The sequence below is a fragment of the Rhinatrema bivittatum genome, chromosome 13 (assembly GCF_901001135.1).
Source record: "Rhinatrema bivittatum chromosome 13, aRhiBiv1.1, whole genome shotgun sequence".
Classification (NCBI taxonomy): domain Eukaryota; kingdom Metazoa; phylum Chordata; class Amphibia; order Gymnophiona; family Rhinatrematidae; genus Rhinatrema; species Rhinatrema bivittatum.
The window spans coordinates 668,664-696,396 of record NC_042627.1 but is presented as its reverse complement, the minus strand read 5'-3'; the positions used below and the strand labels follow the sequence as shown (position 1 = coordinate 696,396).

At 42.3% G+C, this 27,733-nt stretch overlaps 1 protein-coding gene across 1 annotated transcript; it reads right to left on the bottom strand.

The window, feature by feature from the left end:
• Positions 1-303: 303 nt before the first annotated feature.
• On the bottom strand, positions 304-26,247 carry LOC115075248 (membrane-spanning 4-domains subfamily A member 4A-like). Its single transcript, XM_029575540.1, has 6 exons — positions 26,029-26,247; positions 21,660-21,830; positions 19,222-19,350; positions 10,338-10,394; positions 5,031-5,186; positions 304-528 (listed from the first exon to the last, which is right to left on the bottom strand). The coding sequence occupies exons 1-6, from the start codon at positions 26,230-26,232 to the stop codon at positions 304-306; spliced, it is 942 nt and encodes a 313-aa protein (XP_029431400.1). The 5' UTR covers positions 26,233-26,247.
• Between the last annotated feature and the right edge of the window lie 1,486 nt (positions 26,248-27,733).

Sequence of the window (27,733 nt, the reverse complement as noted above, 5' to 3'; positions counted from 1 at the left end):
CTAATCGGAGAAAGTTCGTTTTCACTCAATGCACAATTAAACTCTGGAATTTGTTGCCAGAGGATGTGGTTAGTGCAGTTAGTATAGCTGTAAAAAAGGATTGGATAAGTCCATTACCTGCTATTAAGTTGACTTAGATAATAACCACCGCTATTACTAGCAACGGTAACATGGAATAGACTTAGTTTTTGGGTACTTGCCAGGTTCTTATGGCCTGGATTGGCCACTGTTGGAAACAGGATGCTGGGCTTGATGGACCCTTGGTCTGACCCAGTATGGCATGTTCTTATGTTCTTATCTGAATTATCCTAACTCAAACATCTTGAGTCTTCCCAAAACAAAAGAAAAATGGTGGCAGAAAGTCATATGCAGAGAAATAGAGAAAATAAAAGTGATGACCATTACCACTTCACTATATGCAGTACGACAGACAGCTTTGCAGGCGAAGGCAGATGTGGAGATGGAGACACAGAACTCCAGGATCGTGAAGACCAAGAGCATGTACATGCTACCGATATATTCAGTCGTCTGTTAAAGTAACCAGAGAGAAAGTTACACCAGACCTGAGAACATATATCAGCAAGAGAAAGGGAATAGACAGATCATACATCCACAGAAAAACATAATACAGGAACTGAAAAAAAACTGAAATCATTAACCTTATTCCAGAGAGGTTTCTGGCTCCTTCCCTCCAGAACAGATTTTCTTATCAAAGATTAAATAGGTGCATTAATTTAAAATAGAAGAGAATAATACAAATAATAAGTCCATTTTTGGTTCAGTTCATTTCAAATGAAACATATGGAGGAGCCCTCTAAAAACATTTTTCAATTGCAGATACAGTAAAATCTATGAGGCAAGAAAAATTGAAGGATTTTTTTTTTCTTGAAGCTAGATAGAGCGGAGCTGGGATGGAAAGGTACAAGGAAGAAGCATGATCAATCGAGGTGAAGCACTCTTTGACTCAACCTATTCCAGTGTGATTTCCTCTTTCTAATGCTGATCATAAAGAATGCTTACAAATGAAACTTACCACAGCTAAGATATGCTCCCCATTCGAAATTGCCCTTTGACTCTTCAAAGTTACAAATCTGTCTAGTATACTGTCCTCCTGCAACCTTAGAATGAAATTGCTCCCCATTTATAGAATTCTTGATTGCCAACCTAACCCTCAATAAACCAATCATTAACCTTGGCGATTTCAACTTACACATGGACACATGTCCCCTATCATCCACATGCAAAACAATCACAGATGCTTGCACAACAATGGGAGTAGAACAAATAGTCAACGGATCAACACACAAAGCAGGACACACCCTTGACCTAATTTTTATCAACACAGACATCTGGAACTCACACCACATAAAAATCACCGAAATCCCATGGTCAGACCACTACCTCATTCATGCCACCCTTACTCAAAACAGTATACCCAGCGAAACATTGCAACAAAATCTTCAAGAAGAACTCAAGAACATTGACTTCACAAACACAGAAACAGCAACAACATCATGGATAAACATTACCAAAGGCATAGCGGATAAAACAAACCCAATCATCATAAAAACAATAAAGAATCCGAAACAAAACAATCAATGGTACAACACCACCATAAGATCAGCTAAATGAGAACTCAGGAAAAAAGAAAGATTCTGGCGCAAGAACAAAACCTCCCCATCATTCAATGCATACCGATCCCATTTAACAAATTACAAAAAAAACTTATCCATAATACAAAGAAAGACTTCTACTCGACCAAAATAATCAAATACCAACAGAACCCCAGAATGCTTTTCGCCATCGTAAAAAACCTCATCAAATCACCTAATGAAAGAACACCACCTCCCAACACAACCAAAAGCAACGACTTTGCAGAATACTTCACTGAAAAAAAATCAGAAAATTAATAAACAACTCTAACATCAACACCACCACACACACCCAAACTCCAAACCATCTCTGGAAATATCAACAACCAGGCATGAATTCGACTTTGCCTCATCACTTGAAATCCAAAAAATAATCGAAAAATGAATCCAGCAAGTCACCCCATTGACAGTATCCCCATACAAACAATTAAACTGCTTGACAACTCAATAATAAATTAATAACGGACATAGTCAACCTCTCCCTCACTGAAGGGATACATCCTGAATGCTTAAAATCAGCAATCATCAAACCATTAATAAAAAAGAACAACCTAGACCCGGAAAACATCCAAAATTATAGACCCATATCAAACCTACCTTTTATTGCAAAAATCATAGAAAAGATCGTCCACTCCCACCTCTCAGAATACTTAAAAACGAACAACATACTTCACCACACACAATTTGGTTTCAGAAAAAATTTAAGCATGGAAGCATTACTCTTATCACTTAATGACACAGTTCTTCAAGGGTTCGACAAAGGACTAAGTTACATTTTATTACTCCTAGATTTGTCAGCTGCCTTCGACATAGTCATCCATTCCATTCTACTCGACAGATTGTCTGAAATAGGGATAACAGGCACTATACTAAAATGGTTCACCTTCTATTTATCTCAAAGAAGTTTCCAAGTAATATTCAACAACCTATGGTTCACCTTCTATTTATCTCAAAGAATTTTCCAAGTAATATTCAACAACCTATGGTTCACCTTCTATTTATCTCAAAGAAGTTTCCAAGTAATATTCAACAACCTATGGTTCACCTTCTATTTATCTCAAAGAATTTTCCAAGTAATATTCAACAACAACCTATCAAATAAAGTGAACCTAAATACAGGAGTCCCACAAGGATCTGCCCTGTCAGCTACACTTTTTAACATCTATCTCCTACCAATCTGTCACAGATTGGATCGCGATGACTGACCCATTTCCTTTACGCTGATGACATTCAAATACTGGTTCCAAATCAGAATACGTTTGAAGAAACTTACGAGAAAATAACTTTCTATCTCTCAAAAAATCAAACAATGTCTTTCCAACCTAAAACTCATAATAAACATCGAGAAAACTGAATTAATCATCCTTGACAAAAAAAAAAAATCAATGACTCACTCATATAACCACTCGAAACAGAAAACCCAGAAACAATAATCTCTCCTGTTGACCATGCTAAAAACCTTGGAATTACAATTGACAAAGAATTATCCTTCAAAACCCACATAACAAATAAAATCAAAGAAGGTTATCACAAATTACTGACACTCAGACGTCTTAAACCTTTCCTCACACAAAATGATTTTAGAATAGTCCTGCAACTTCTATTATTTGCAAACCTAGACTACTGCAATGCTCTACACTTTGGCCTCCCTTTTACTACCATCCGTCCACTCCAAATACTGCAGAACACAGCCGCCAGAATTCTTACAGGAACTGTGAATCAGGAACATATTACACCAACTCTCATCTCCTTACACTGGCTCACAATAAAATACAGAATAGACTACAAAGTTTTATCAATCCTCCACAAAATAGATGGACAAGTAGCACTTTTTAGACATCTTGGCTAAGTGCCGCTACTTAGCCGCATAAATCAGAATTTATTTGGATAAGTGTTATTACTTTTCCGGATAAGTCCAGATCTGTGTAGGTCATGGTTTTTACATACGTGAGCATGTATGCATTCATATGTACTTGGATTTTATTACCTGCACATATCATTTGTACACAGGTTATAAACTACAGTAGTACATTTTTGTGTGCCATATACACTCCTATTTATATTTACAGTTGGTCTGACCCAGTATGGCATTTTCTTATGTTCTTCTGAACAGCTCCCCTATGAGGAAAGGCTGAAGAGGTTAGGGCTGTTCAGCTTGGAGAAGAGACGGCTGAGGGGGGATATGATAGAGGTCTTTAAGATCATGAGAGGTCTTGAATGAGTAGATGTGACTCGGTTATTTACACTTTCGAATAATAGAAGGACTAGGGGGCATTCCATGAAGTTAGCAAGTAGCACATTTAAGACTAATCGGAGAAAATTCTTTTTCACTCAACGCACAATAAAGCTCTGGAATTTGTTGCCAAAGGATGTGGTAAGTGCAGTTAGTGTAGCTGGGTTGAATAAAGGTTTGGATAAGTTCTTGGAGGAGAAGTCCATTAATGGCTATTAATCAAGTTTACTTATGGAATAGCCACTGCTATTAATTGCATCAGTAGGATGGGATCTTCTTAGTGTTTGGGTACTTGCTAGGTTCTTGTGGCCTGGTTTGGCCTCTGTTGGAAACAGGATGCTGGGCTTGATGGACCCTTGGTCTGACCCAGTATGGCAATTTCTTATGTTCTTAAGGGGTTCAGGAACAGTTTTGTAGGATGAGGACTGAGAGTTCATTTTAAAACATCAGGACCTGGGAGGGGCACGAATGGGAGGTTAGATTGGTTGCAAAGACATTTTAAAACAATAGGATTTGGGAGAGGGAGAATGGGAGCCAGATTGGGACTGTGGACAATTTTGCATATCTGGAATTCAAAGGGAGGTGATGGAAGAGAGATTGGGTGGCCAGGGAGATGTATGGGCTATAGCTGACCAGATTTAGGCCTATTGTTCCTAAATTTCTCACCTGCCTAAGCCCATCCCAGAGTATGCCCGCAATTTAGCTGTTCAGTCTGGTAACTTCTAGCCAGTTAAGTCTACTTGGCAGGGTAAATCTCTGACATTGGTCCCCGGTGTGCATAAGAATTAATAAAGCACAGACATTGCTTTTTAATTCCCTGCTCCATGAAAAACGTATCAGGCCATCCAAAGGCAGTTTCCCCATTCCCTGACCAGAGAATCTGAGCTATTGTGTAACAGTGGTACCTGCTGTCTGGATCACCTCATCTGGGCACTGGAAGACATGTGCTATAAACCTCTCTGACTATTGATTGTTGCTGGGATGCTGGGACTGGAGAAACTCAGAAGACGACTGGAGAAATATCTATGTTCAGTGTAAGGACTGGCTTCTCTCTGCTCCCCCGTGCACATTTGTATCTGTCCTTTTATTTTCATTTTATTTTATTTTTATTATTCAATGTGAGGATGAGGAGGTTGACTACGTACATGGACGTTGTACATCTTGTTGCAGGCTTCTGAGTCGCTGAATAAGCTGCACTGGTAATATGACCTATACTCCAGGACTGTTGTGCAGGGGTATATGATGATGGCAATCCCTGACGCCACAGCACTGACAATGTTCATACCAAGGCTGGCCCGGATCTGGGAAAAAGAAGAGAGACAAATTCATCTTTTTCTGTGCCTCTGCAGGTGCTGGATGGGCTCATTCAGAAGCAGGCAGCAGATGCTGGAGGTAAGTGCAAATTAATGCACTTCTGCTAGCAAGAAAGCACTCTTGGAGACTTCGAGCTGAATCAGAAAATATATAATTATGGCAGAATAAATGGCAGCATACGAAAGCCACTGCAAAAGATGGAAAACAGATCAGCACCTGACAAAAGTTCTACAAAACGCTGCCGCCAGAATCATCACTAACAGAAAATCCTCCCACATCACACCCACTCGCTGCCCATCACACAAAGAATCCAATATAAAACCCTCACCCTCATACACAAAAAAATAAACAACAACAAAATGAACTGGCTAAACGACGCAATACATCCATACCCCACACAAAGAACCCTCAGGTCCACCTACACTGGCCTTCTCTCCGTCCCCAATCTCAAATCTGCACACCTCAACGCAACCCACAAACGAGCCATAACAATAGCGGGCCCTACCCTATGGAACTCCCTCCCCACCCGTCTCAGAAATGAACCCTCATTGCAAGTCTTTCAAAAACATCTCAAAACATGGCTGTTCTTAAAAGCCTTCCCACCTGACCCTTAACCTGCCCGAACGCATCACATCACTCCCCCCTACGCAGGCATCTCTCCCCCTGACACTCCCACCCCTCTCTTACCTCCCTCCAATCAACCCTGACACCTGAATTATTTTATCAACAAGTCATACTCTATATATGTTATATGCTATAATTTTATTGTTCCATGTATTTCTGTTACAATTGTTATCATGTTATAATGTAAAATAGGGCAGCTATCGCCCTATTCTCTCAGTTACCTGGAAACCGATGTGATATCTCGATTGAATGTCGGTATATAAAAAATAAATAATAATAATAATAATTATAATAAAAGGTTAGCTGATGTTACAGGAACCGCCAATATTAAATAGACCTCAAAACACTGATCAGAATGACATCAGCCAAAAGCCTGAGAGCACAATAGGGTTTTCAGCTGTTTTTTTAAAGACTGTTAAAGAATGCCTCAGCTCCTAAGTTCCCTGGGAGCTTATTCCACAAGGAAGAGTCAGCGGCTGACAAGCTCCTCTACCGTCTGCCAATCTGACTGAAGGAATATTTCAAAGATTTGTTAAGGCCTGAGATATGTAAATCTTAAAACCTCCAGAGTTTCACTATTTAAGGTCTCATGGATCAAGACTAGAATCCTAAATTTAATACAATATTGAACAAGCAGCCAATGTAGGGATAGCAGAATAGGAGAGATATGTTAATGCATTCCAGCTCCAATTAAAATCTGGGCAGCAGCAATCTGATCAGTCTAAAGTCTTGAAGGTTGAGACAGGTAAGCCTATCTATACTGAGCTGCAGTAAATCTCTAGACAATATCGCAAAGGACTTTATTTATCTATTTATTTAGATTTTTCAATAAACTTTACACAAGGATCTTTTCCTGGGTGGTTATTCCCAAAGAAGAACCCAGCGTTGTGTATATAGGGTGGATTTTAAAAGGTGCACGCAGTTCCCGGCACTCGCACATGGATGCACCAATTTTATAACAAGAGCTCATCATCGCACACATTTTATAAAATACAATATCCCATGCATACATGGGCGCCCGGTTTTATAATCAGCACATGCATGTGCAGGTGGGGTCTGTCACATGCGCAACAGGGGAGGGGATTTTTAGAAAATACATGCAACGGCGCAGGAAGGCCTTTCCCAGTTCCCTAACCCTATCCTTCCTCTCTCTTCCCCGACCCTAATCTAACCCTACCTGGCCCCTAATTTTTTATTTTAATGCTTACTGCTCCTCTGGAGCAGAAGTATCTTCTACGCAGCTGCCGGCATGCACTGCCCCAGGACAGCATTTCATGGCGCTGTTCCGGCCCATCCCCACCCAGACCATGTCCCCTGCCCCGCCCCTGCATTTCTGCATGCAACAGGGGTTACGTGTGTGGCCAGGCCCTTTGTAAAATGCGCATAGCGTGTGCAGGGCCCGGTCACACGCGTAATCCCTGATTTTTATACACACGGGCCTTGTAAAATTGTCCCGAATGTGTATAGTTGGGATTAGTTTCCCCCTATAGGCATCACACTTTGCACTTTTCCATATTAAATTTCATCTGCCATTCAGATTCCCAGACTCCTAGGCTCGCTGATTCCTTCTCCAGTTCCTCTTAATGCTTTTGAATAATTTTATTTTTTCTGCAAATCTAATAGTTCCCTTTTCCATATCATTTATAAATATATTGACCACTATAAGTCCCAATACCACTATATGTGGTACTCCATTAATGGTACTCAAATAATTTTGGTGTTGCTACTCTCTATTTACTGTGGAAGTCTTTGGGATGTTGGAATTTTTACAGACACCCCATTTTTGTGCTGAATAAATGTAATATTATTCGAACCTCCAATTCACAGTATTGGCAGAGTAATTTGTTCCAGGTTTAAGTTCACCGGAGGTGGAAGCACCTGTGAACTGTTATTGGCATAAATAAGAATATAAGGTTTGCCATATTGGATCAGAACAAAGATCCATCAAGCCCAGTATCCTGTTTCCAAAAGTGGCCAATCTAGGATTCAAGTACCTGGGGGTAGATAGATTCCAAGCTGTTTATCCCAAGGATAGGAAGTGAATTTCTGCAACTCTTCTTTAATAATGGTTTATGGACCTTTCCTCCAAGTACTTGTCTAAAACCTTTTAAAACATAGCTATACTAACAGCTTTCACCACATCCTCTGGCAATGAATTCCAGAGCTTAATTATGCATGGAGTAAAAAAAATATTTTCTCTTATTAGTTTTAAATGTACAACTTAGTAAATTAATTCTGTGTCCCCTAGTCTTTGTATTTCTTTTTGAAAGAGTAAACAACTGATTCATGTTTACTCATTCCAATGCACTCATTTTATAGACCTCTATCATATCTCCCATCAGCCGTTTTTTCTCCAAGCTAAAAAGTCCTAACTTCTTCAGCCTTTCCTTATAGGGGAATCATTCCATCCCCTTTATCATTTTGGTTGCACTTCTCTGTACCTTCTAATTCTGCTATATCTTTTTTGAGATGTGGTGACCAGAACTGCACACAATATTCAAGGTGTGATGACACCATGGAGCAATACATAGGCATTATATTCTCTGTTTTATTCTCCATGTCTGTCCTAATAATTCCTAGCACTCTTTTTGGCTGCTGCTGCACACTGAGCAGAATATTTCAATGAATTATTAGGTATGAAATTTAGGTCCTTTTCCTGAATAGTGACTCCTAATGTGGAACCTTGCATGCTGCTGTTATAATTTGGGTTACTCTTCCCTAAATGTATCACTTTGAACTTGTGCAAATTAAATTTAATTTTCCAGTTGCATGCCCAGTCTCCCAGTTTTACAAGGTCCTCTTGCCATTTTTCACAATCTTTTTAAAATTTAACAACTTTGAATAATTTTGTGTTCTCATTTCCAGGTCATTTATAAATATGTTAAAAAGCAGTGGTCCTAGAACAAATCCCTGAGACATCCATTAATCACCTTTCTCCATTGAGAAAATTTACATTTAGCCTCAATCTCTATTTTCCCAATCCACAATAAAGACATTTCCCCCTATTCTATGACTTTTTAATTTCTTAAGGTCTCTCATGAGGGAATTTGTGAAATGCGTTCTAGAAATCCAGAAACGCTATTTTTATTTAAATTCTTTTAATATACCGATGCTCAAGACAAAGTCTTATCGTACCGGTTTACAGTATAACCAGGGGAAACCAATAACCAGAAGAAAGGAAGTTACAATGAACAGGGATTACAATACAGGACAATTGAAAGAGGAAGAATTAGATTAACAAAGTTCTCCTAAAAGTAAAAAGAAATAGTACACCATTGATTAGCACTACATCAGCTGGATAACTTTTAACCACATGCTGATTTACACAGATTGGTGAGGCAAGATTTCCCTTGGCTAAATCTATGTTGGCTTTGTCCCATTAAACTATTCCTATCTATATGTTCAGTAATTTTATTCTTTAGGATAGTTTCTGACATTTTACCTGGCACAGACTTCAGACTCACTGACCTGTAGTTTCCTGGATTACCCTGGATCCTTTTTAGAAAAATTGGCATTGCATTAGCAACCCTACAGTCTTCAGGTACCATAGATGATAGTTTACAAATTACCAATATCAGGTGCACAATTTCATTTTTCATTTCTTTCAGCACTCTGGGCTGTATTACCATCTGGTCCAGATAATTTGCTACTCTTATATTGTCAATTTGCCTTAGTACAACTTCCAGGTTTCACAGATTTGTTTCAGTTCTTCTGAATCATTACCTTTGAATATAATTTCTGGCCATGGGTATTCCTTTTATTTCTTTCTCAGTGAAGACTGAAGCAAAGAATTCATTTAGTTTCTCTGCTATAGCTTTGTCATCCCTAAGTGCCCCTTTTACCCCTTGATTATCTAATGGTCCAACTGAGTCCCTCACAGGAGTTTTACTTTGAATGTACCTGAAAAAGGTTTTATTGTGAGAGTTTTTGCTTCCTCTGCAAGCATTTTTTCAAATTCTTTGTCTTTCTTATCAATTTTTTTGTATCCAACTTGCCAGTGCTTATGCTGTTTCCTTTATTTGGATCCCTTTTCCATTTCTTGAAAAATGTTCTTTTAGCTATTATAGCCTCTCTCACCTCACCTTTTAACCGTGCTGGTAGTCATTTAACCATCCTTCTGCCTTTTCTAATGCTTGGAATACATCTGGTCTGGGCTTCCAAAATGGTATTTTATTCAAAGTCTATGCCTTATGCAAACCTTTGCAGCTGCTCTTTTCAATAATTTTCCTAAGCCATTTACTTAAGGACTTTTGTTAGGTGAGTAGTTCCCTGTCCAGTAAAGAAAAACATTTGAGCCTGGTCTCCTGCACCATCTGCTTGACCACTTTCACAGAAGTGGACTCCCAGCCACTGTTTTAATTTTATGTACTCTGGTTTGGATTTCAGAAACAATAAAAGAAGTCTGAGGGCAAAGAGACAAAAAACCCAAAACTATTCTTTGGTATTTCCAGCTATTAGGAGGCCCCTGGACACTGGTTTAGCCCTCCCACCCTATGACATGAAGAAATCTTTACCAGACGTATGGCAGGGTTGCGGGAAGCTGCGACAGACAGAGATCCAGACACAATGTACTGTCAAGAGAAAGAGGAGAGAGGCAAGGTAAGAATCTCACGATTGAAAACTGTTCAAGAAATAGAAAAGATATTATCATTTTACATTCCCAGGGTATAGAAACGGCCAAGGAATTTGGTGTAAGTATCATAGTAATACATTAATACCCTTCTAATACAAATCATGTCAATTCAGTAACACCACACTACCAAGGCAGAGTAACCAGCACACACATATAGATAAATACCCACAATAAAGTACTGTACTATTCAATACATATCAATAAGATTATTTATTTTGAGAGCAGCAAGACAGCATTTATCTACAAAATAATGAAAGGACATGAACAAGTTAATGTAAATCGGTTATTTACTCTCTCATATAATAGAAGGACCAGTGGGCACTCCATGAAGTTAGCAAGTAGCTCATTTAAAACAAATCGAAGAAAATTCTTTTTCACTCAGTAGATAGTTAAGCTCTGGAATTCATTGCCAGAAGATGTGATTACAGCAGTTAGTTTAACTGGGTTTATAAAAGGTTTGGATAAGTTCCTAGAGGTAAAATCCATAAACTACTATTAATTAATAAGCAATAACAGATTTATTTAATGTTTGGCTACTTGCGAGGTACTAGTGACTTGGATTGGCCACTGTTGGAAGCAGGATGCTGGGCTTGATGGACCCTTGGTCTGACCCAGTATGACAATTCTTATATTTTTATGTTCTTATGGTGATGCAAGATTTCCCTTGGCTAAATCCGTGTTGGCTTTGTCCGATTAAACTATAGGGATGTGAATCGTTTTTCTGACGATTGAAAATATTGTACTATATTTTCAAAGTCGTCAAATCAGGGGCTCCACGAAACCGATAGGAAAACCCCACGAAATTGTTTGTGGGGTTCTCTTATCGTTTTGGGGAGGGCGGGAAAAACAGCACACAAAAACAACCCCTAAACCCACCCCGACCCTTTAAAACAGATCTCTTAGCTTCTCCCACCCTCACGACCCCCCCAAAACTTTAAAAGTACCTAGTGGTCCCTTGGGGGTCGCGGCAGCGACCTTCCGCTCTCGGGCCATCAGCTGCCACTAATAAAAATGGCGCCGATGGCCTTTGCCCTTACCACGTGACAGGGTATCCATGCCATTGGCCGGCCCCTGTCACATGGTAGGAGTAATGGACGGCCAGCACCATCTTTAAAAATGGCGTGGGCCATCCAGTGCTCCTACCATGTGACAGGGGCCGGCCAATGGCACGGATACCCTGTCACAGGGTAAGGGCAAAGGGCTATTGGCGCCATTTTTATTAGTGGCAGCCGATGGCCCGAGAGCGGGAGATCGCTCCCAGGACCTCCACTGGACCACCAGGTACTTTTAAAAAGTTTGGGGGGGGGGGGTTGGGAGGGTGGGGGAAGCTAAGGGATCTGTTTTAAAGGGTCAGGGTGGGTCTTTTGTTTATCGGCTCGGGCGCAGCCGATAAAAAAAACAAACCAATTGGACTGCATGAAAACTTTCACCATGTGAATCAGAACCGGAATCGGTTCCGATTCACATCTCTATTAAACTATGCTTATCTATACTGTATATTGAGCAATTTTGTTCATGATCGTTTCTACCATTTTGCCTGTCATGGATGTCAGACTCACTGGTCTGTAGTTTCCTGGATCACCCCTTAATCCCTTTTTAAAAATTGGTGTTACATTGGCAGTCCCACATGGGATTTCCATTCATAAAGATTCAACTGTGCATTTAGTCTCCTGCAGGATCTTTGCCCTGTTGGACACTGTGCCAAGCCTATCATAAAATGCCTCTCCCCTCCACACCACCACATCAAGTTGATCCATCTTATCATTGCGATATAATTTGTACCCTGATATAGCACTGTCCCATTGGTTATCCTCCTTGTAGGTCTCTGAGATGCCAGTTATGTCTCTCTCATCATTCAGTGCTATACACTCTAACTCTCCCATCTTATCATTGCGATATAATTTGTACCCTGATATAGCTCTGTCCCATTGGTTATCCTCCTTGTAGGTCTCTGAGATGCCAGTTATGTCTCTCTCATCATTCAGTGCTATACACTCTAACTCTCCCATCTTATCATTGCGATATAATTTGTACCCTGATATAGCACTGTCCCATTGGTTATCCTCCTTGTAGGTCTCTGAGATGCCAGTTATGTCTCTCTCATCATTCAGTGCTATACACTCTAACTCTCCCATCTTATCATTGCGATATAATTTGTACCCTGATATAGCTCTGTCCCATTGGTTATCCTCCTTGTAGGTCTCTGAGATGCCAGTTATGTCTCTCTCATCATTCAGTGCTATACACTCTAACTCTCCCATCTTACTTCTTAGACTTCTGGCATTAGCATACAGACATTTCAGTGTTTTTTCTTTATATTAGCAATCTGCTTTTTAGTAGAGAGGGATCATTTGTAATCTTAACTTAGCCTCTTCTTTACTTATAGGCACATGGACTACTTTTGCTTTTATTAGAACCTTTCTATTGGGATGCTCTTAGTCCCCTTTAAACCATCCCTCTGAACCATGTGCTGCTGAATGACTGTCAGATTTCCCCCATATTCTAGTTTTAAAAATGCGGTGTCCTTTTTAAAAGTTATGCCAGGAGCCTGGTTCCACCTTGGTGAAGGCAGAGCCCATCTTTTCAGAAAAGGCTCCCTCTTCCCCAAAAGGTTGTCCAGTTCTACAAAACTGAATTCCTCTTCCCTACATCATCATCTCATAAACACATTGAGACTCCAGAGTGCTGCCTGTCTCTTGGGTTCTGAGCATAAAACAGGAAGTGATTCAGAAAATGCTACCCTGGAGGTTCTGGATTTCAATTTTCTACTAGGGATATCACTTTGGGAGCCCTTCTCTGTACCTTCTCCATCGCAATTATATCTTTTTTGAGATGTGGCGAACAGACTTGTACACAGTATTCAAGGTGCGGTCTCACCATGGAGCGATACAGAGGCATTATGACATTTTCCGTTTTATTCACCATTCCCTTTCTAATAATTCCCAACATTCTGTTTGCTTTTTTGACTGCTGCAGCACACTGAGCCGACGATTTCAATGTGTTATCCACTATGACACCTAGATCTCTTTCTTGGGTTGTAGCACCTAATATGGAACCTAACATTGTGTAACTATAGCATGGGTTATTTTTCCCTATATGCATCACCTTGCACTTATGCACATTAAATTTCATCTGCCATTTTGATGCCCAATTTTCCAGCCTCACAAGGTCTTCCTGCAATTTTTCACAATCTGCTTGTGATTTAACTACTCTGAACAGTTTTGTATAATCTGCAAATTTGATTAACTCACTTGTATTTCTTTCCAGGTCATTTATAAATATATTGAAAAGTAAGGGTCCCAATACAGATCCCTGAGGCACTCCACTGCCCACTCCCTTCCAGTGAGAAAATTGCCCATTTAATCCTACTCTCTGTTTCCTATCTTTTAGCCAGTTTGCAATCCACGAAAGGACATCGCCACCTATCCCATGACTTTTTACTTTTCCTAGAAGCCTCTCATGAGGGACTTTGTCAAACGCCTTCTGAAAATCCAAGTATACTACATCTACCAGTTCACCTTTATCCACATGTTTATTAACTCCTCAAAAAAGTGAAGCAGGTTTGTGAGGCAAGACTTGCCTTGGGTAAAGCCATGCTGACTTTGTTCTTTTGCCCTTCCTTTACTGCGCTGGAAAAGTGCACACAATTTTTAATGCTAAGATTCCTGCTTCTATACACTATTTTAATGATACCTTGAACTTATGTCACATGGAAAGGAAGCCTGAGCATTAAAGGAGGTCCTAAGCTTCCTCCAGGTTGCATCTGCCAGGTCCTGGTTTCAGTGCCTTCCGGCCGGGAAAAACAGACACCTCTCATCAGATATTATAAGTTGTACCAGGAGTCAGACTTAGCCATCTGAAAAGTTTGTCATTCATCCCCGCAGCATTTTCCCATTCTCTTAGGTTCCACACAAAATTGAGGTCTGGGCAAGGGCGTGCTGAACGGACGGACGTGCTGAACGGACGTGCTTGATCATGCACACAAAAGGAAAGCCTAGCTCTTGGCTACTTGGACGTTCAAATAATGTGTGCTCATTATATGCGGCATGGCCCTAAAAAGTTATCCCAGATTTGTGCGTCCTTTATGTGCATCACTAGGGCCTCGACTGGATATGTGGGGCCTGGGCCTCATTATCTAAGGACCTCTAGTGCACATGCAAAGGCTTGGGCAGTCATTATTTGCATCGCAAGGGGCCATGCAAACAGATGCACAAGTCCTGGACGTCAATGAAAAGCCCTGGACTTGGGCAGCCATTATGCGCATCGCAAGAGGATAGCTGACGTGCGGGACCTGGGCATGCAATAAGTGCCTGACAGGGGCCCTGTTAAAAGGATGCACAAATCTGGAACATCTATATAAAGGCATTAGTGGTGTTCCCTCGTGGCTTCCTGTGCATCCAAACTGACACAACAGGTTCTCAAGCAAGGGTGGCGTGAGATAGGCTGAGGGGAGGGATACCAATGCTGGAGGCTTGAGGGAGGATGAGGAGACGCACGCCAGCACTGGCAGCTTGTGATAGGGTGAGGAGATGCACACAAATGCTGGCAGTTTGTGAGAAGGTGAAGGGATATTCACCAGCACTGGCAGCTTGTGATAGGGTGAGGAGATGCACACAAATGCTGGCAGTTTGTGAGAGGGTGAAGGGATATTCACCAGCACTGGCAGCTTGTGATAGGGTGAGGAGATGCACACAAATGCTGGCAATTTGTGAGAGGGTGAAGGGATATTCACCAGCACTGGCAGCTTGTGATAGGGTGAGGAGATGCACACAAATGCTGGCAATTTGTGAGAGGGTGAAGGGATATTCACCAGCACTGGCAGCTTGTGATAGGGTGAGGAGATGCACACAAATGCTGGCAGTTTGTGAGAAGGTGAAGGGATATTCACCAGCACTGGCAGCTTGTGATAGGGTGAGGAGATGCACACAAATGCTGGCAGTTTGTGAGAGGGTGAAGGGATATTCACCAGCACTGGCAGCTTGTGATAGGGTGAGGAGATGCACACAAATGCTGGCAGTTTGTGAGAGGGTGAAGGGATATTCACCAGCACTGGCAGCTTGTGATAGGGTGAGGACATGCACACAAATGCTGGCAGTTTGTGAGAAGGTGAAGGGATATTCACCAGCACTGGCAGCTTGTGATAGGGTGAGGACATGCACACAAATGCTGGCAGTTTGTGAGAGGGTGAAGGGATATTCACCAGCACTGGCAGCTTGTGATAGGGTGAGGACATGCACACAAATGCTGGCAGTTTGTGAGAGGGTGAAGGGATATTCACCAGCACTGGCAGCTTGTGATAGCATTTGTGTGCATGTCCTCACCCTATCACAAGCTGCCAGTGCTGGTGAATATCCCTTCACCCTCTCACAAACTGCCAGCATTTGTGTGCATCTCCTCACCCTATCACAAGCTGCCAGTGCTGGTGAATATCCCTTCACCCTCTCACAAACTGCCAGCATTTGTGTGCATGTCCTCACCCTGGCAGTTTGTGAGAGGGTGAAGGGATATTCACCAGCACTGGCAGCTTGTGATAGGGTGAGGAGATGCACACAAATGCTGGCAGTTTGTGAGAAGGTGAAGGGATATTCACCAGCACTGGCAGCTTGTGATAGGATGAGGAGATGCACACAAATGCTGGCAGTTTGTGAGAGGGTGAAGGGATATTCACCAGCACTGGCAGCTTGTGATAGGGTGAGGACATGCACACAAATGCTGGCAGTTTGTGAGAGGGTGAAGGGATATTCACCAGCACTGGCAGCTTGTGATAGGGTGAGGAGATGCACACAAATGCTGGCAGTTTGTGAGAGGGTGAAGGGATATTCACCAGCACTGGCAGCTTGTGATAGGGTGAGGAGATGCACACAAATGCTGGCAGTTTGTGAGAGGGTGAAGGGATATTCACCAGCACTGGCAGCTTGTGATAGGGTGAGGACATGCACACAAATGCTGGCAGTTTGTGAGAAGGTGAAGGGATATTCACCAGCACTGGCAGCTTGTGATAGGGTGAGGAGATGCACACAAATGCTGGCAGTTTGTGAGAGGGTGAAGGGATATTCACCAGCACTGGCAGCTTGTGATAGGGTGAGGACATGCACACAAATGCTGGCAGTTTGTGAGAAGGTGAAGGGATATTCACCAGCACTGGCAGCTTGTGATAGGGTGAGGACATGCACACAAATGCTGGCAGTTTGTGAGAGGGTGAAGGGATATTCACCAGCACTGGCAGCTTGTGATAGGGTGAGGACATGCACACAAATGCTGGCAGTTTGTGAGAGGGTGAAGGGATATTCACCAGCACTGGCAGCTTGTGATAGCATTTGTGTGCATGTCCTCACCCTATCACAAGCTGCCAGTGCTGGTGAATATCCCTTCACCCTCTCACAAACTGCCAGCATTTGTGTGCATCTCCTCACCCTATCACAAGCTGCCAGTGCTGGTGAATATCCCTTCACCCTCTCACAAACTGCCAGCATTTGTGTGCATGTCCTCACCCTGGCAGTTTGTGAGAGGGTGAAGGGATATTCACCAGCACTGGCAGCTTGTGATAGGGTGAGGAGATGCACACAAATGCTGGCAGTTTGTGAGAGGGTGAAGGGATATACACCAGCACTGGGAGAGGACGCACACCAGCACTGCCCACGCCAGGTGCATGGAAGGATGTTAAGGACATAGGGATTCCAGGTACGTTGACGCACACGACAGATATGGGTAAGGAAACTATGATTTTTTATTACTTCAATAAGAAAACTAACAAAGGGCCTTATTTTCCAATATCGCATTGGTAACGCATTAGGGGGCGTTCCCAATGCAAATGAAGCTTCTTTCGTGCAGTGGGAAACATTGCGTGCGGCGATGTTTTCGCCATTTGCGAAAACATTAGCGCCGCACGCGATGTTTTCCCAGTGCACGATGATTCTTTCAGTCTTTTATCGCGGTGCACGATAATTGCCAGTTTTTGGACTTCAATCATCGCAGGCCACGATAGTCCCAGACAGCCCATTTCGGGGGGGGAGAGAGAGAGAGAGAGAGAGAGGGGGAGAGAGAGAGAAAGAGAGAGAGAGAGAGAGAAAGAGAGAGAGAGAGAGAGAGAGACTTACTATAGTGCCTATGCCCTACATAGGTATTTGAACCCCTATGGGAGGCTACCTACTAACTCGGGGTGGGGATTAGGTATGAGCGTCGGGGGTTGGGGGCCACTTTCGCATTCCACATGAGACCTACGGACAGAACAGTGGTCTCTAGTGCAGATTTGCTGGCCGGAGTGAGGACGCTCACTCCAAGAGGAGATTTGGCCAACATTCTCTCCACCTAGCATGTTGTTGCCCAGGTAGAGTGTCCATCAAGCTAGGTAGAGAGAACGTTGCCCAAACCACTTCTTGGAGTGAGCGTCCTCACTCCGACGGCCAGCAAATCTGCACTAGAGACCACTGTTCTGTCCGTAGGTCTCATGTGGAATGCGAAAGTGGCCCCCAACCCCCGACGCTCATACCTAATCCCCACCCCGAGTTAGTAGGTAGCCTCCCATAGGGATTCAAATACCTATGTAGGGCATAGACTCTATAGTAAGTCTCTCTCTCTCTCTCTCTCTCTCTCTGGAACTATCGTGGATGGCGATAATCCTTTTCTGGCCCGTAGCGCAGTCCATAACGCGAAGTTGGAGTTGTAGTTAAAAACCGCGATAGCAGCCGCGCTAACACTGCGGCTGTTTCGCCGCACACGATACACAGGTTCCCGCTTTACATATGCTCCGCCCCAACTCCGCCCCCTGAATACCAAATGACTAATTTGCATTCGCGAATCGCGTTAACAGCTGTTAACGCGATTTGCGAATTTATCGCACGCGGTAAAGTGCTTTGAAAATGAGGCCCAAAGTATACAAAACAAATTTTCTGTGCTTGGTCCATCCATCGGCCTCTGATTCCAACTCCCGAAAAAAACACAAAACACTATGGATTTAACTTTTTGTACAATAAAGAGTTTGTTCATTCCAGACAGGATCAATATGTGAGCAAGAGCAGAGAGGCTGTTAGTAACAGTGGTAAGAACTTACACAAGAAATAATCATCAATGAGCTTTGGCCGAAACATGGAGCCTTGCACTGTTGTATATCCTCAATTTATCTTCATCCAGCTGACTTCCTTGTATTGGCCTTTTCCCTTCTGGGCAACCGTCCTTCACAATGTTCTTTGCATATTATCACTGTGGTCTGACCCCCAACAAGTGGCCCCTGTTTCACATCCGTCTACTTCCTCAGGGGGGACAATAACCACACAAAACGTCTGTAATTCAACTTTTTCCCAGGCTGTCCATATACTTCAAATCTGCCATCAAGTTTGTCTCACTTCTTCCGAAGCCAATATTCCTCATGACACAGAAAATATCTTCACTATTGATATTCCTCGTGAACAGCGATTTTCTGACGCAGTTGGCGTTTTTGAATCATTCTGAGCTGGATGGACTTGGAAATGAACCATTTTGGTCTTTATCTGCCATCATTAACTATGTTACTATGTAAACAGCCTGACTCCTTACCCCTTCACCAGTGAATAAAATCTTACCCCGACACCCCAAACAATATCATAACTTTTCCTGCTCAGATTCCATGGGATAACAACCTCAGCGACCACCGCACTCCCAAAAAATATTAGTTAGATCTACCAAGCCAAGGAATAACAGCCTGACTTTTCCCCTAAATCTTCCTAATCTCCTTCAGGTAAGTGCTTTCTAATTCTTTTAATTTGCTAAAGAAAGTCATATGTACTCACCATAATCCCACACCAGAAAGGAACCCCAGTGAATATAATTGCTGGAAGGATAAAACCTCTTTCATTTACTCCTGCAGTCAGAATGATCCCAAAGAGGATCTGTATAATCCCGGTCAGGATCTGAGTTACCTGTCAAGAAGGAGAACAAAAAAATATTATCCTTATCTCTGTCATCAAATGGGGCATTAGAATCTTCCTAGTGCTCCCCTGTAGCTAGGATATAATTGATAGAATAAGAACATAAGAACCTGCCATACTGGGTCAGACCAAGGGTCCATCAAGCCCAGCATCCTGTTTCCAACAGTGGCCAATCCAGGCCATAAGAACCTGGCAAGTACCCAAAAACTAAGTCTATTCCATGTAACCATTGCTAATGGCAGTGGCTATTCTCTAAGTGCTGTCAGAAACTCCAGCTCTTATCATTTTTCTGTTTTTAAAACAGATTGTATTTTCAAATTTAGTATAATTTATTATTTGTTTGTTTATTTATTTAAATGACACGAAGCAGGTGGCACCTTTTAGACTTAACCAATTTATTGAGGCAAGAACCTTTGAGGACAGAGTCTACTTCATCAGATGTGTCATGACTGAACCCAGGGCCTTGCATGTAATTCATATATTTAAGAGGGATATTTGTGTTATTCTGGTGTAGCACCTTATAGACTAATCCACGTCAGACTCTGTCCTCAAAAGCTCATGCCTCAATAAATTGGTTAGTCTAAAAGGTGCCACCTGCTTCGTGTCATTTTTAGAATAGAACTGAAGGCTTTTTATTATGTTCAAGATACCAGTAGAAAGAGTGGATATAGATGAGGATTTTATATTTCTAATGATGTATTATCGTGTTTTGTTTTTCCCATCGATAGCAGGGCTGAATTAGCCATGCTGTTATGGGATCTGTCAATCAGGCCCGGGAGACGTCAAAAACAGACTGCTATCTATCTACGGAAACATCGTTTACGGTAAGCAAACTTGGTTTTATGTGCTTGTAATATTATGGATGTTTATAATGTTTTATGTGCTTGTAATATTATGGATGTTTATAATGTAATCCATGCCGGACAAGTTGTTGGAGGCTGCAGATTCTACACTTGTTTAAATAAATAAACCCTCCCTCCAAGAACTCCTCTGCTCAGTGAAGATAAAAGTACTTACACTGTACATGTATAGTTTTACTCAGATACAGGCTGGGCAATTTTCAAATAGCGCTTTTACCCATTTAAGTAGCTGTTTACATGGATAAACAGCTTTTGAAAATTAGCTTCTGAGAGGTTCCATATGCTCCCATGAGCCTGCAAGCTTAGCGAGAGGGCTGATAATTGCCCTCCCCAAATCACAAATGCACAATTAGTTGCTTACTCAAAATACAATTTTTCAGGAAGGAAACGGGCCTTAACATTACATGCAGTGTCAATCTGGATCTGATGACAAACACTTCTGAGAGCAATGTACCTTCCAATCACTTGTGCAATAACACAGAATGATGTAGAACAACTTGTGAATGGTAAATGGGTGATAGAAGTCTTCGTGTGGCCAACCTATTATGTGTTTATCTTAAATACAAACTAATACCATTCAATAGGAAGAACGGATGGAGTTAATATGAATAACTAAACTGGTTGCTAGACAGAAGACTCAGAGGAGAGGGAAGAGGTGCAGGTTATTCAGAATTGTTTAAAACAAGGTGAGTATCCTGACTCATGAGAGACTGGGTGACATTCACATCAGTAACAAGCAACTTTCTTATTTACAAGCAACTGTAAATTGTGTTGTATTTTTAAATGTGATTTTATTATATTTTAATGTTATTGTGACAGAGTACATGACAGAAAGCCTCAGACTGCCTTAAGGGACCGGCTCCTGCTATCTGGCCTGGTCCACCTTAAGACAGACAGGAAGGGGATCCTTGGGTGGGGCGTTTCCCTGAGCTAGGGGATAAGAGGTGAGGCCCAGAGAGAGAGAAGGAGGCCCCAGGAAGAAAAAGGAAGCTGTAATGAAGTGCTGTGACTGTTTTGGAAGCTTTTCTTTTGCTTGTCAGTCTGCTGAGCTAAGCAGCCATTTTTCTTCTGTTCTGTGATATAAATCTGAAAATAAACCATGAAAAGCAGTCAGAGTCCAGCCTGGTCTGTTCGCCAGCCTACCCTAATCCCAGGCTGCTCCAAGGGCATCACAGGTATACCCTGCTCCGATCAGAACTTGGAAATAAAATAAATGAAAAATAAAACTGAGGAAGCATTGCCTCTTCTGGCCAAGCTTTAAAAGCACAGTTATAGTCAATGGTTGTTTAATAGTAATCAAAAGCTACAGTACCTTTCTCCTGTTATTAGAATGATCTCCGCACTCTATTCCCAGCAGAGTGAGAACAGCTGCCACCTCCTCAGATACATCCTTTTAACTTTCATTCGTTTTTGCTTATAGCTATAAAAGTATTTCCTTACCCCTAGTGCCTTAGGCTCCCCTCTGAAAAACTTCTCCAGGGGCCGAGGGATAGCGGTAGCAGTCTTGGCTCTTTCATCTGCCTGTTCATGTGCCAGCAGTTTAGGCTGTGGAAGGACCTGAGTGATAACCACAATGCCACTATGGTCTCCTGCTGTTGAAGACATCCGGATCTAAAGAAAGATGGAAAAAGAAGGAATCAATTCAGGCGGATGACTGATGGGTAGAGAAACTTGATAAGTATCAAATAATGCTTCTAAGAGCTCTAGACCTATGCTGGAGATGTTCATCTCACAATAAGAACATCTCTCCGAGGTGTGTGCCCAGAAGGAAAGGGTCAGGACTGCCATGGTAGTTGGTGATTTTTTCATTAGAAATGGAAATAGCTGGGTGGCTGATCAGCGTGAGGATCACTTAGTAACTTGTTTTCCGGGTGCAAAGGTAGCATCACCTAGATAGGATTTTAGAGAGCACTGGGGAACAGTCAGATGTCATGGCACATACTATATTCAGGACTCCTCTGATATAATTACAGTTCTTGAATAGCATTCAAGTTCTTTTGATAATCCGATTTTAGTCATTTTTATATATCATCCCCCAAGAGGGCACAATAAGGGACACTGAAGAAGCAATTTTTGGAAAGCAAAACGATACAGGTTCCTTCTTCCTTTATTTGTAAATTAGATGAATTAGCATTAAAGAGCATTTTACAGTCAATGGACAGTTTTTTAAGCAGATCAAAGGGACAGCCATGGGGGCCACTATGGCCCCCAATGTTGCTAATCTTTATGTGGGAACTGTTGAGGCAATGTGTTTGCTCAATTATCCTTTTCATCAACGCATTCTTCTATGGCATCTATTTGACAGTTAGCCAAGTATATTTTAATCCACACATTGAGAATTGTGATGATCTTTTTATTAAAAGTGAAGCAGTCCATGTATAATACACACATTCACAAAGTCATGAGTCCCTCAACAAGTCCATGTTTCACTATGATGCCGCATCGGGAGGGACAAGAAACTAATAGAAAATAAAAAATGTATCTCAATAGCAAATTCAGCTAGTCAAAAAAACCCACCGGAACCCACACAACCAGAGCACATACCTGCACAGAGGAACAACTGAATGTATGAAAGATTGCTAGCCGAAACATATAGATAGGCATGCGATTGTGGTTCCCATCGCAGTGCCTTTTATTAGTTGAATAAAAAAACGTATGGACCCTAGTTTCTATCAAGAACTCCCTTTGCATCCCACTTCACATTTGCAAAATGAAATTAGGACTTTAGTTCCATCTTTTTTAGTGTCATCTAGCCAATCAGTTTTTAACACCAAAGGAAGCAGATTTTCTAATAGAAAAACGTCCCGTTATTCCCACTTTCTATATTTTTCCAAACATGCACAAATCCCTGCTGAGTTCATCTGGTTGCCCTATTCTAGCAAGCATTGGATAACTACCTGAACCTCTTTCCGGGTTCATGCTCTTTCACCTTGGAAACCAGTCCAGGGATGGCCTGGAGGGTGGACCTTTCCATGGAGTCCATGGCCTTGGCAGAATTTTGCGCAGGAGGTGGACCCTTGCGCCGAGGTGGGGTTGGCGCTACCCACAGGGCAAGCCCTACGAGTCCCCACCGTTGGCAGGCGGAGCCGGCTGATTGACGGAGGCCGGCTGGAGCTTCGACAATACCAGCCCTCGTTCCCCGCAGGTTGAGCACTTGGGTGGGCCTCCGTCTGAGGTCTTCTTAGGGACGAAGAGGAAGTCAGCCAGGGACCAGCAGCGGTAGTAGACTGATCTGGATGAAGCAGAGTCCCGGAGACCCGGGCACCAATGAGAACAGGAGGCAGACAGAAGGCGCCCGAGTAAGAACAGGCTGAAGACTGAAAGGCCAAGTCCAGAGTGAGTTCAACAGGAGTGTCGTAGAGCAGGCTGAAGTCAGGGCAGGCGACAGGCAAGGAAGACTGGCAAGACAAGCGCAGATCAAACCAGGAATTGGCTGGAGAATGATCAGGCAAGGCAAAGGTCAAACCAAGAGATGGGCAGGAATGTAGTCAGACGAAGCAGAGGTCAAAGCCAGGAGTCAATCAGTAGCGAGGTCGGACGAAGCAGAGGTCAAAGCCAGGAGTCAATAAGTAGCGAGGTCGGACGAAGCAGAGGTCAAAGCCAGGAGTCAATCAGTAGCGTGGTCAGACGAAGCAGAGGTCAAAGCCAGGAGTCAATCAGTAGCGTGGTCAGACGAAGCAGAGGTCAAAGCCAGGAGTCATTCAGTAGCGTGGTCAGACGAAGCAGAGGTCAAAGCCAGGAGTCAATCAGTAGCGTGGTCAGACGAAGCAGAGGTCAAAGCCAGGAGTCAATCAGTAGCGTGGTCAGACGAAGCAGAGGTCAAAGCCAGGAGTCAATCGGTAGCAGACAAGCAGGGTAGACACGGAGCAGGAATAGATACCAGGATCAGAAACAGGAACACAGATGAAGCAGGAACAAGTCAGGAACCAGGAACATGAAGGAAACGCAAGAACAAGGAACTAAGCACACGACTAGCATGGAGACCTGTTGCCAAGGCAAGGAAGCACTGCCTCAGCCCGGCCTTAAGTACTGGATCCCAGTGACGTCATCATCCGGGGCCGCGGCCCCTGTAAAGGTAGAGCCAAGGGGCGCAGTGCGAGACGGCAGCATCTCCCCACAGACCAGCGATTCCTAATAATGTTAGACACCGTATGACTCGTGCTTGAAAAAGGCAATATGCAGTTTACTTGCCGACTAGAGTCTCCACTTTGTAGCAAAAATAGTAAATCTCTATTGACATGCAAACATTTTATTACCAGGACTCAAGCTCTGTTCCTTTTTTATTTCTTCCTCTTCTTTCTCTCTTGCTTGCTGTTTTGTCTCTCTTTGTCTGTCTCTCAGATTCAGGAAACGTTACTGGCATATCAGTCTGTACATGAGGTGCCAATATAATACATAAAGGGGTAATTTTCAAGGTAATTTATGCATAAAGTGGGTAATTTTATAAATGTGTGCATAGAACTAAAGTCAATATCTAAAAAGTACTTGCAAACTTCAGACTTACATTTACACCTGCTCTGCAGCGTACTTCTGAACATCAAAAGTACACATGTCAATTATTTCCCTGCCCTAACATATACCCCCTTATTTTTTGGGGTGTAAAAATAAGAGTGCAAGTTATGTGCATAATTTTACATGCACAAACACCTAGGCAATTTTCAGAAACCCTTTTATACATGTAAATCCTTTTAAAAATCTGGCCCATAAAACACGGGTTTATGTACGTAAATGACTTGCTTTAAAAATGTCCATGGTCTGAGTACGCAAAAGTATGTGTGTAACTTGATTTAGATTATACTTTTATCCAGGGGGAGGGACAGGGTTGAGATTTATGTGTATACGTTTGATTTTCAAAATTATGCAGGTAAATTAACATGCTCAAGTTACTTCCAGCAAAGAGCAGGTATAACTTTTGTGGGCAAGTTTGTACGCATTATTTTGAATAATTTTCAAAGTGGTAAAAGAAGAAAAATAAATGTAATAATAATATTACAAATACAGAAAGGACAATAAAAGGACAGTGCCAAGATTCTGCTGATCTGAATTGTCTCTGAAAATCTTCAGAGGGGCAGCTGTAGCATCTGATGACGTGGACTCTGCTCCTTGAAAGTTTATTGCTCAATAAATTAGAAAGGCTCTATCATACATCGTCTCTGATCATTTTAAATCCTGGTAGCAGGATGTACATTTTTTTTTGGCTATAGCTGCTGCTTTTCCTCTTTTCCCCAGGAGTATGTGAAGTTTTCCTGATCATCTTTAGTGGGAAATCTTTTTTTTTTTTCCAATCAGCTTTGGGGAATGTGTATCTCTTTGCCCTAATGTATTTCTGGTTTGCTTAAGAGGAGGAAATGCATTTTTGTTTTTATTTCTCTAGTACTGTACTGCATGCTTCTTCAGGGTTTCCAGTTCAGATTTTGTCTGCAAATGTTTATTTTTAATTTATGGTCACTTATTATGTATTTAGTGAAAATCTCTCTATATTTTGTGTGTGTGCATGTAGTAGGGTATTCTGCTAGTGTGCGATTTCTATGCAGGGAGTGACTAACAGTCCAGGTTGTTTGGTTTATATTATTTGCAGGGCTGCCCTTTCCTAGGCAGCATTGTTTCTGTTGGGCTCTTGTGAGTCAGTGCTGTTATGGTATGGTAGGTTTGCTGCATATGTGCTGTCTCTCTCTCTCTCCTGTGCTCTCACTTCTCTCTTCTTCCTCCTCCTCCATTTTTTTCCTTTCCCTGTTCCTTCCCTTCCTTTTTCTTATTGTCAGTTTCCTACTGTCCTGGTGATGCGGAATTTCCTCTGTTTTGTACGTACCTCAATCCTCAAGTTCTTCCAAGTGAAAATGTATTTCTTGGATTCTCTTCCAGTTGCTGTTGCACAGCTGGCTCGGGATGGGAGTCTCGTGCTTTTGGTAAGCTCAGCCTGTTCCTGTGTTAGAAAGTCTCTGCTCAGGAAGTGGCTTGTTTGTGTAAGTTTGGAGCAGCCCCTTCTGATCTCTGATGTCACTTTTCCTGGCATCCCTTCCCCTCCAGAGAAGTAAGAGCTGCAGAGGAGCTGGCACAGACTCACTCTGAGAGGGGATGTCGAGGCTGTCTTACAAACTGCCCAGCAGCTCAGAGCCAGTGTAGCTTTTACCCGTGGGCTTTGCAGCACTTCTCAGAGTGAAAGCATGCATGTGCTTATTTGAAAAGTGTCGCAGCTTCTGAGTCCTGGTCGTCAGTTGCACCTGCCCTTGGTGCAGGAAGAATTTTGCTTGAAAAGTATTCATCTCCCCTGGCGCCTCCCCATGATCTGTGACATGAATGAGACCTCACACCGCCAGCTGCTGCTCCCAACATTCATTTAAATGTAATCTTCCTTGGCACTGGGTTCAATGCCTCTCCCTGGTTCCTGGGGGTTCTTTCAAACGTGGTCGAGCAGATGGTGCAGGGGACCAGGCTCCTCCCGGGACAGGAAGACTTCAGCTTTCCCGCTGAAGCCAGGTAATGTTATCATTTGGTGCTGGGTTAATTTATTTATACAATATTTATTGACTGCTGTTCCAATGGTCACGGCGATTTATAGATAAAACATTCATAATTCAAAGTCAATACAGCACGTACCCATCCTTAGAATAATCAAGTAAACAGTTACACAAAGGAATCTGATTAAAATAAAAACTAAAAATGAAATAACATTTCCTTACAACAATAATGGCTAAACACTAAAGAAACAGAAACATGATGGCAGAAAAAGACCATCTGCTCCGCCCATGCATCTAATTTTATCAATTCCCATCCCTTGTGTTTATCCCATGCATCCTTGAATTGAGAAACACTTTTGCCTGCACCACCTCCGCAGGGAGGTCTTTTCATGCATCTACTACCCTCTTTGTAAAGAAATATTTCTTAAGATTATCCCTATTTACTCTCTTCCCATGACACCTTGCTCTACAGCCTCCTTTCCATTGAAAGAGGCCACCCGCCTGTGCATGGAAACCTTCGAGATATTTAAACATCTACCATATCTTGCCTATCTTGTCTTTCCTCCAGGGTTTAGATATTTGAGTCCAGTCCCTTATGTTTTAGTAGCCAGCCTCTGGCCAGACTCCAACTGATTTATATCCTTTTGAAGGTGCAGTATCCAGAATTGTACAAAGTATCCTAAATGAGATCTCACCGCAGACCCATACAGGGGCAATATCTGCTGACCATTCCTCCCCCAGTGTAACCTTCTAGCTTTTACCATTGCGATATCCACCTGTTTTGGCCACCATCAGATACAATCACTCCAGATCTCAATCCTCTTTTGAACTTAGAAGAATTTCACCTCCAATACTGCACCTCTCCTTTGGGTTTTTGCAGCCCAAATGCATTGCTCTGCGTTTGTTGGAATTAAATCTTAGCTGCTTCACTAGATCCCCCCTCCTCATGTTTACAACACTTTCCTGACTGACTAACCCTGTTGTAAATTTTGGTATCATTGGCAAACCTTTCCCAGTAATCCTTCTGCTATGTTTCTCACAAAAATGATAAAAGAA

Bases quoted from the DNA above. Each gene is read 5' to 3' on its own strand.
- LOC115075248 (XM_029575540.1), bottom strand. From the start codon at position 26,232: ATGCCAGGAAAAGTGACATCAGAGATCAGAAGGGGCTGCTCCAAACTT. The intron at 5,187-10,337 runs GTAAAGATTTCT...TCTTTTTCCCAG, and splicing joins GCAACCCTGCCATACGTCTG to ATCCGGGCCAGCCTTGGTAT. The intron at 529-5,030 runs GTACGTAGTCAA...TTACTTTAACAG, and splicing joins ACAAGATGTACAACGTCCAT to ACGACTGAATATATCGGTAG.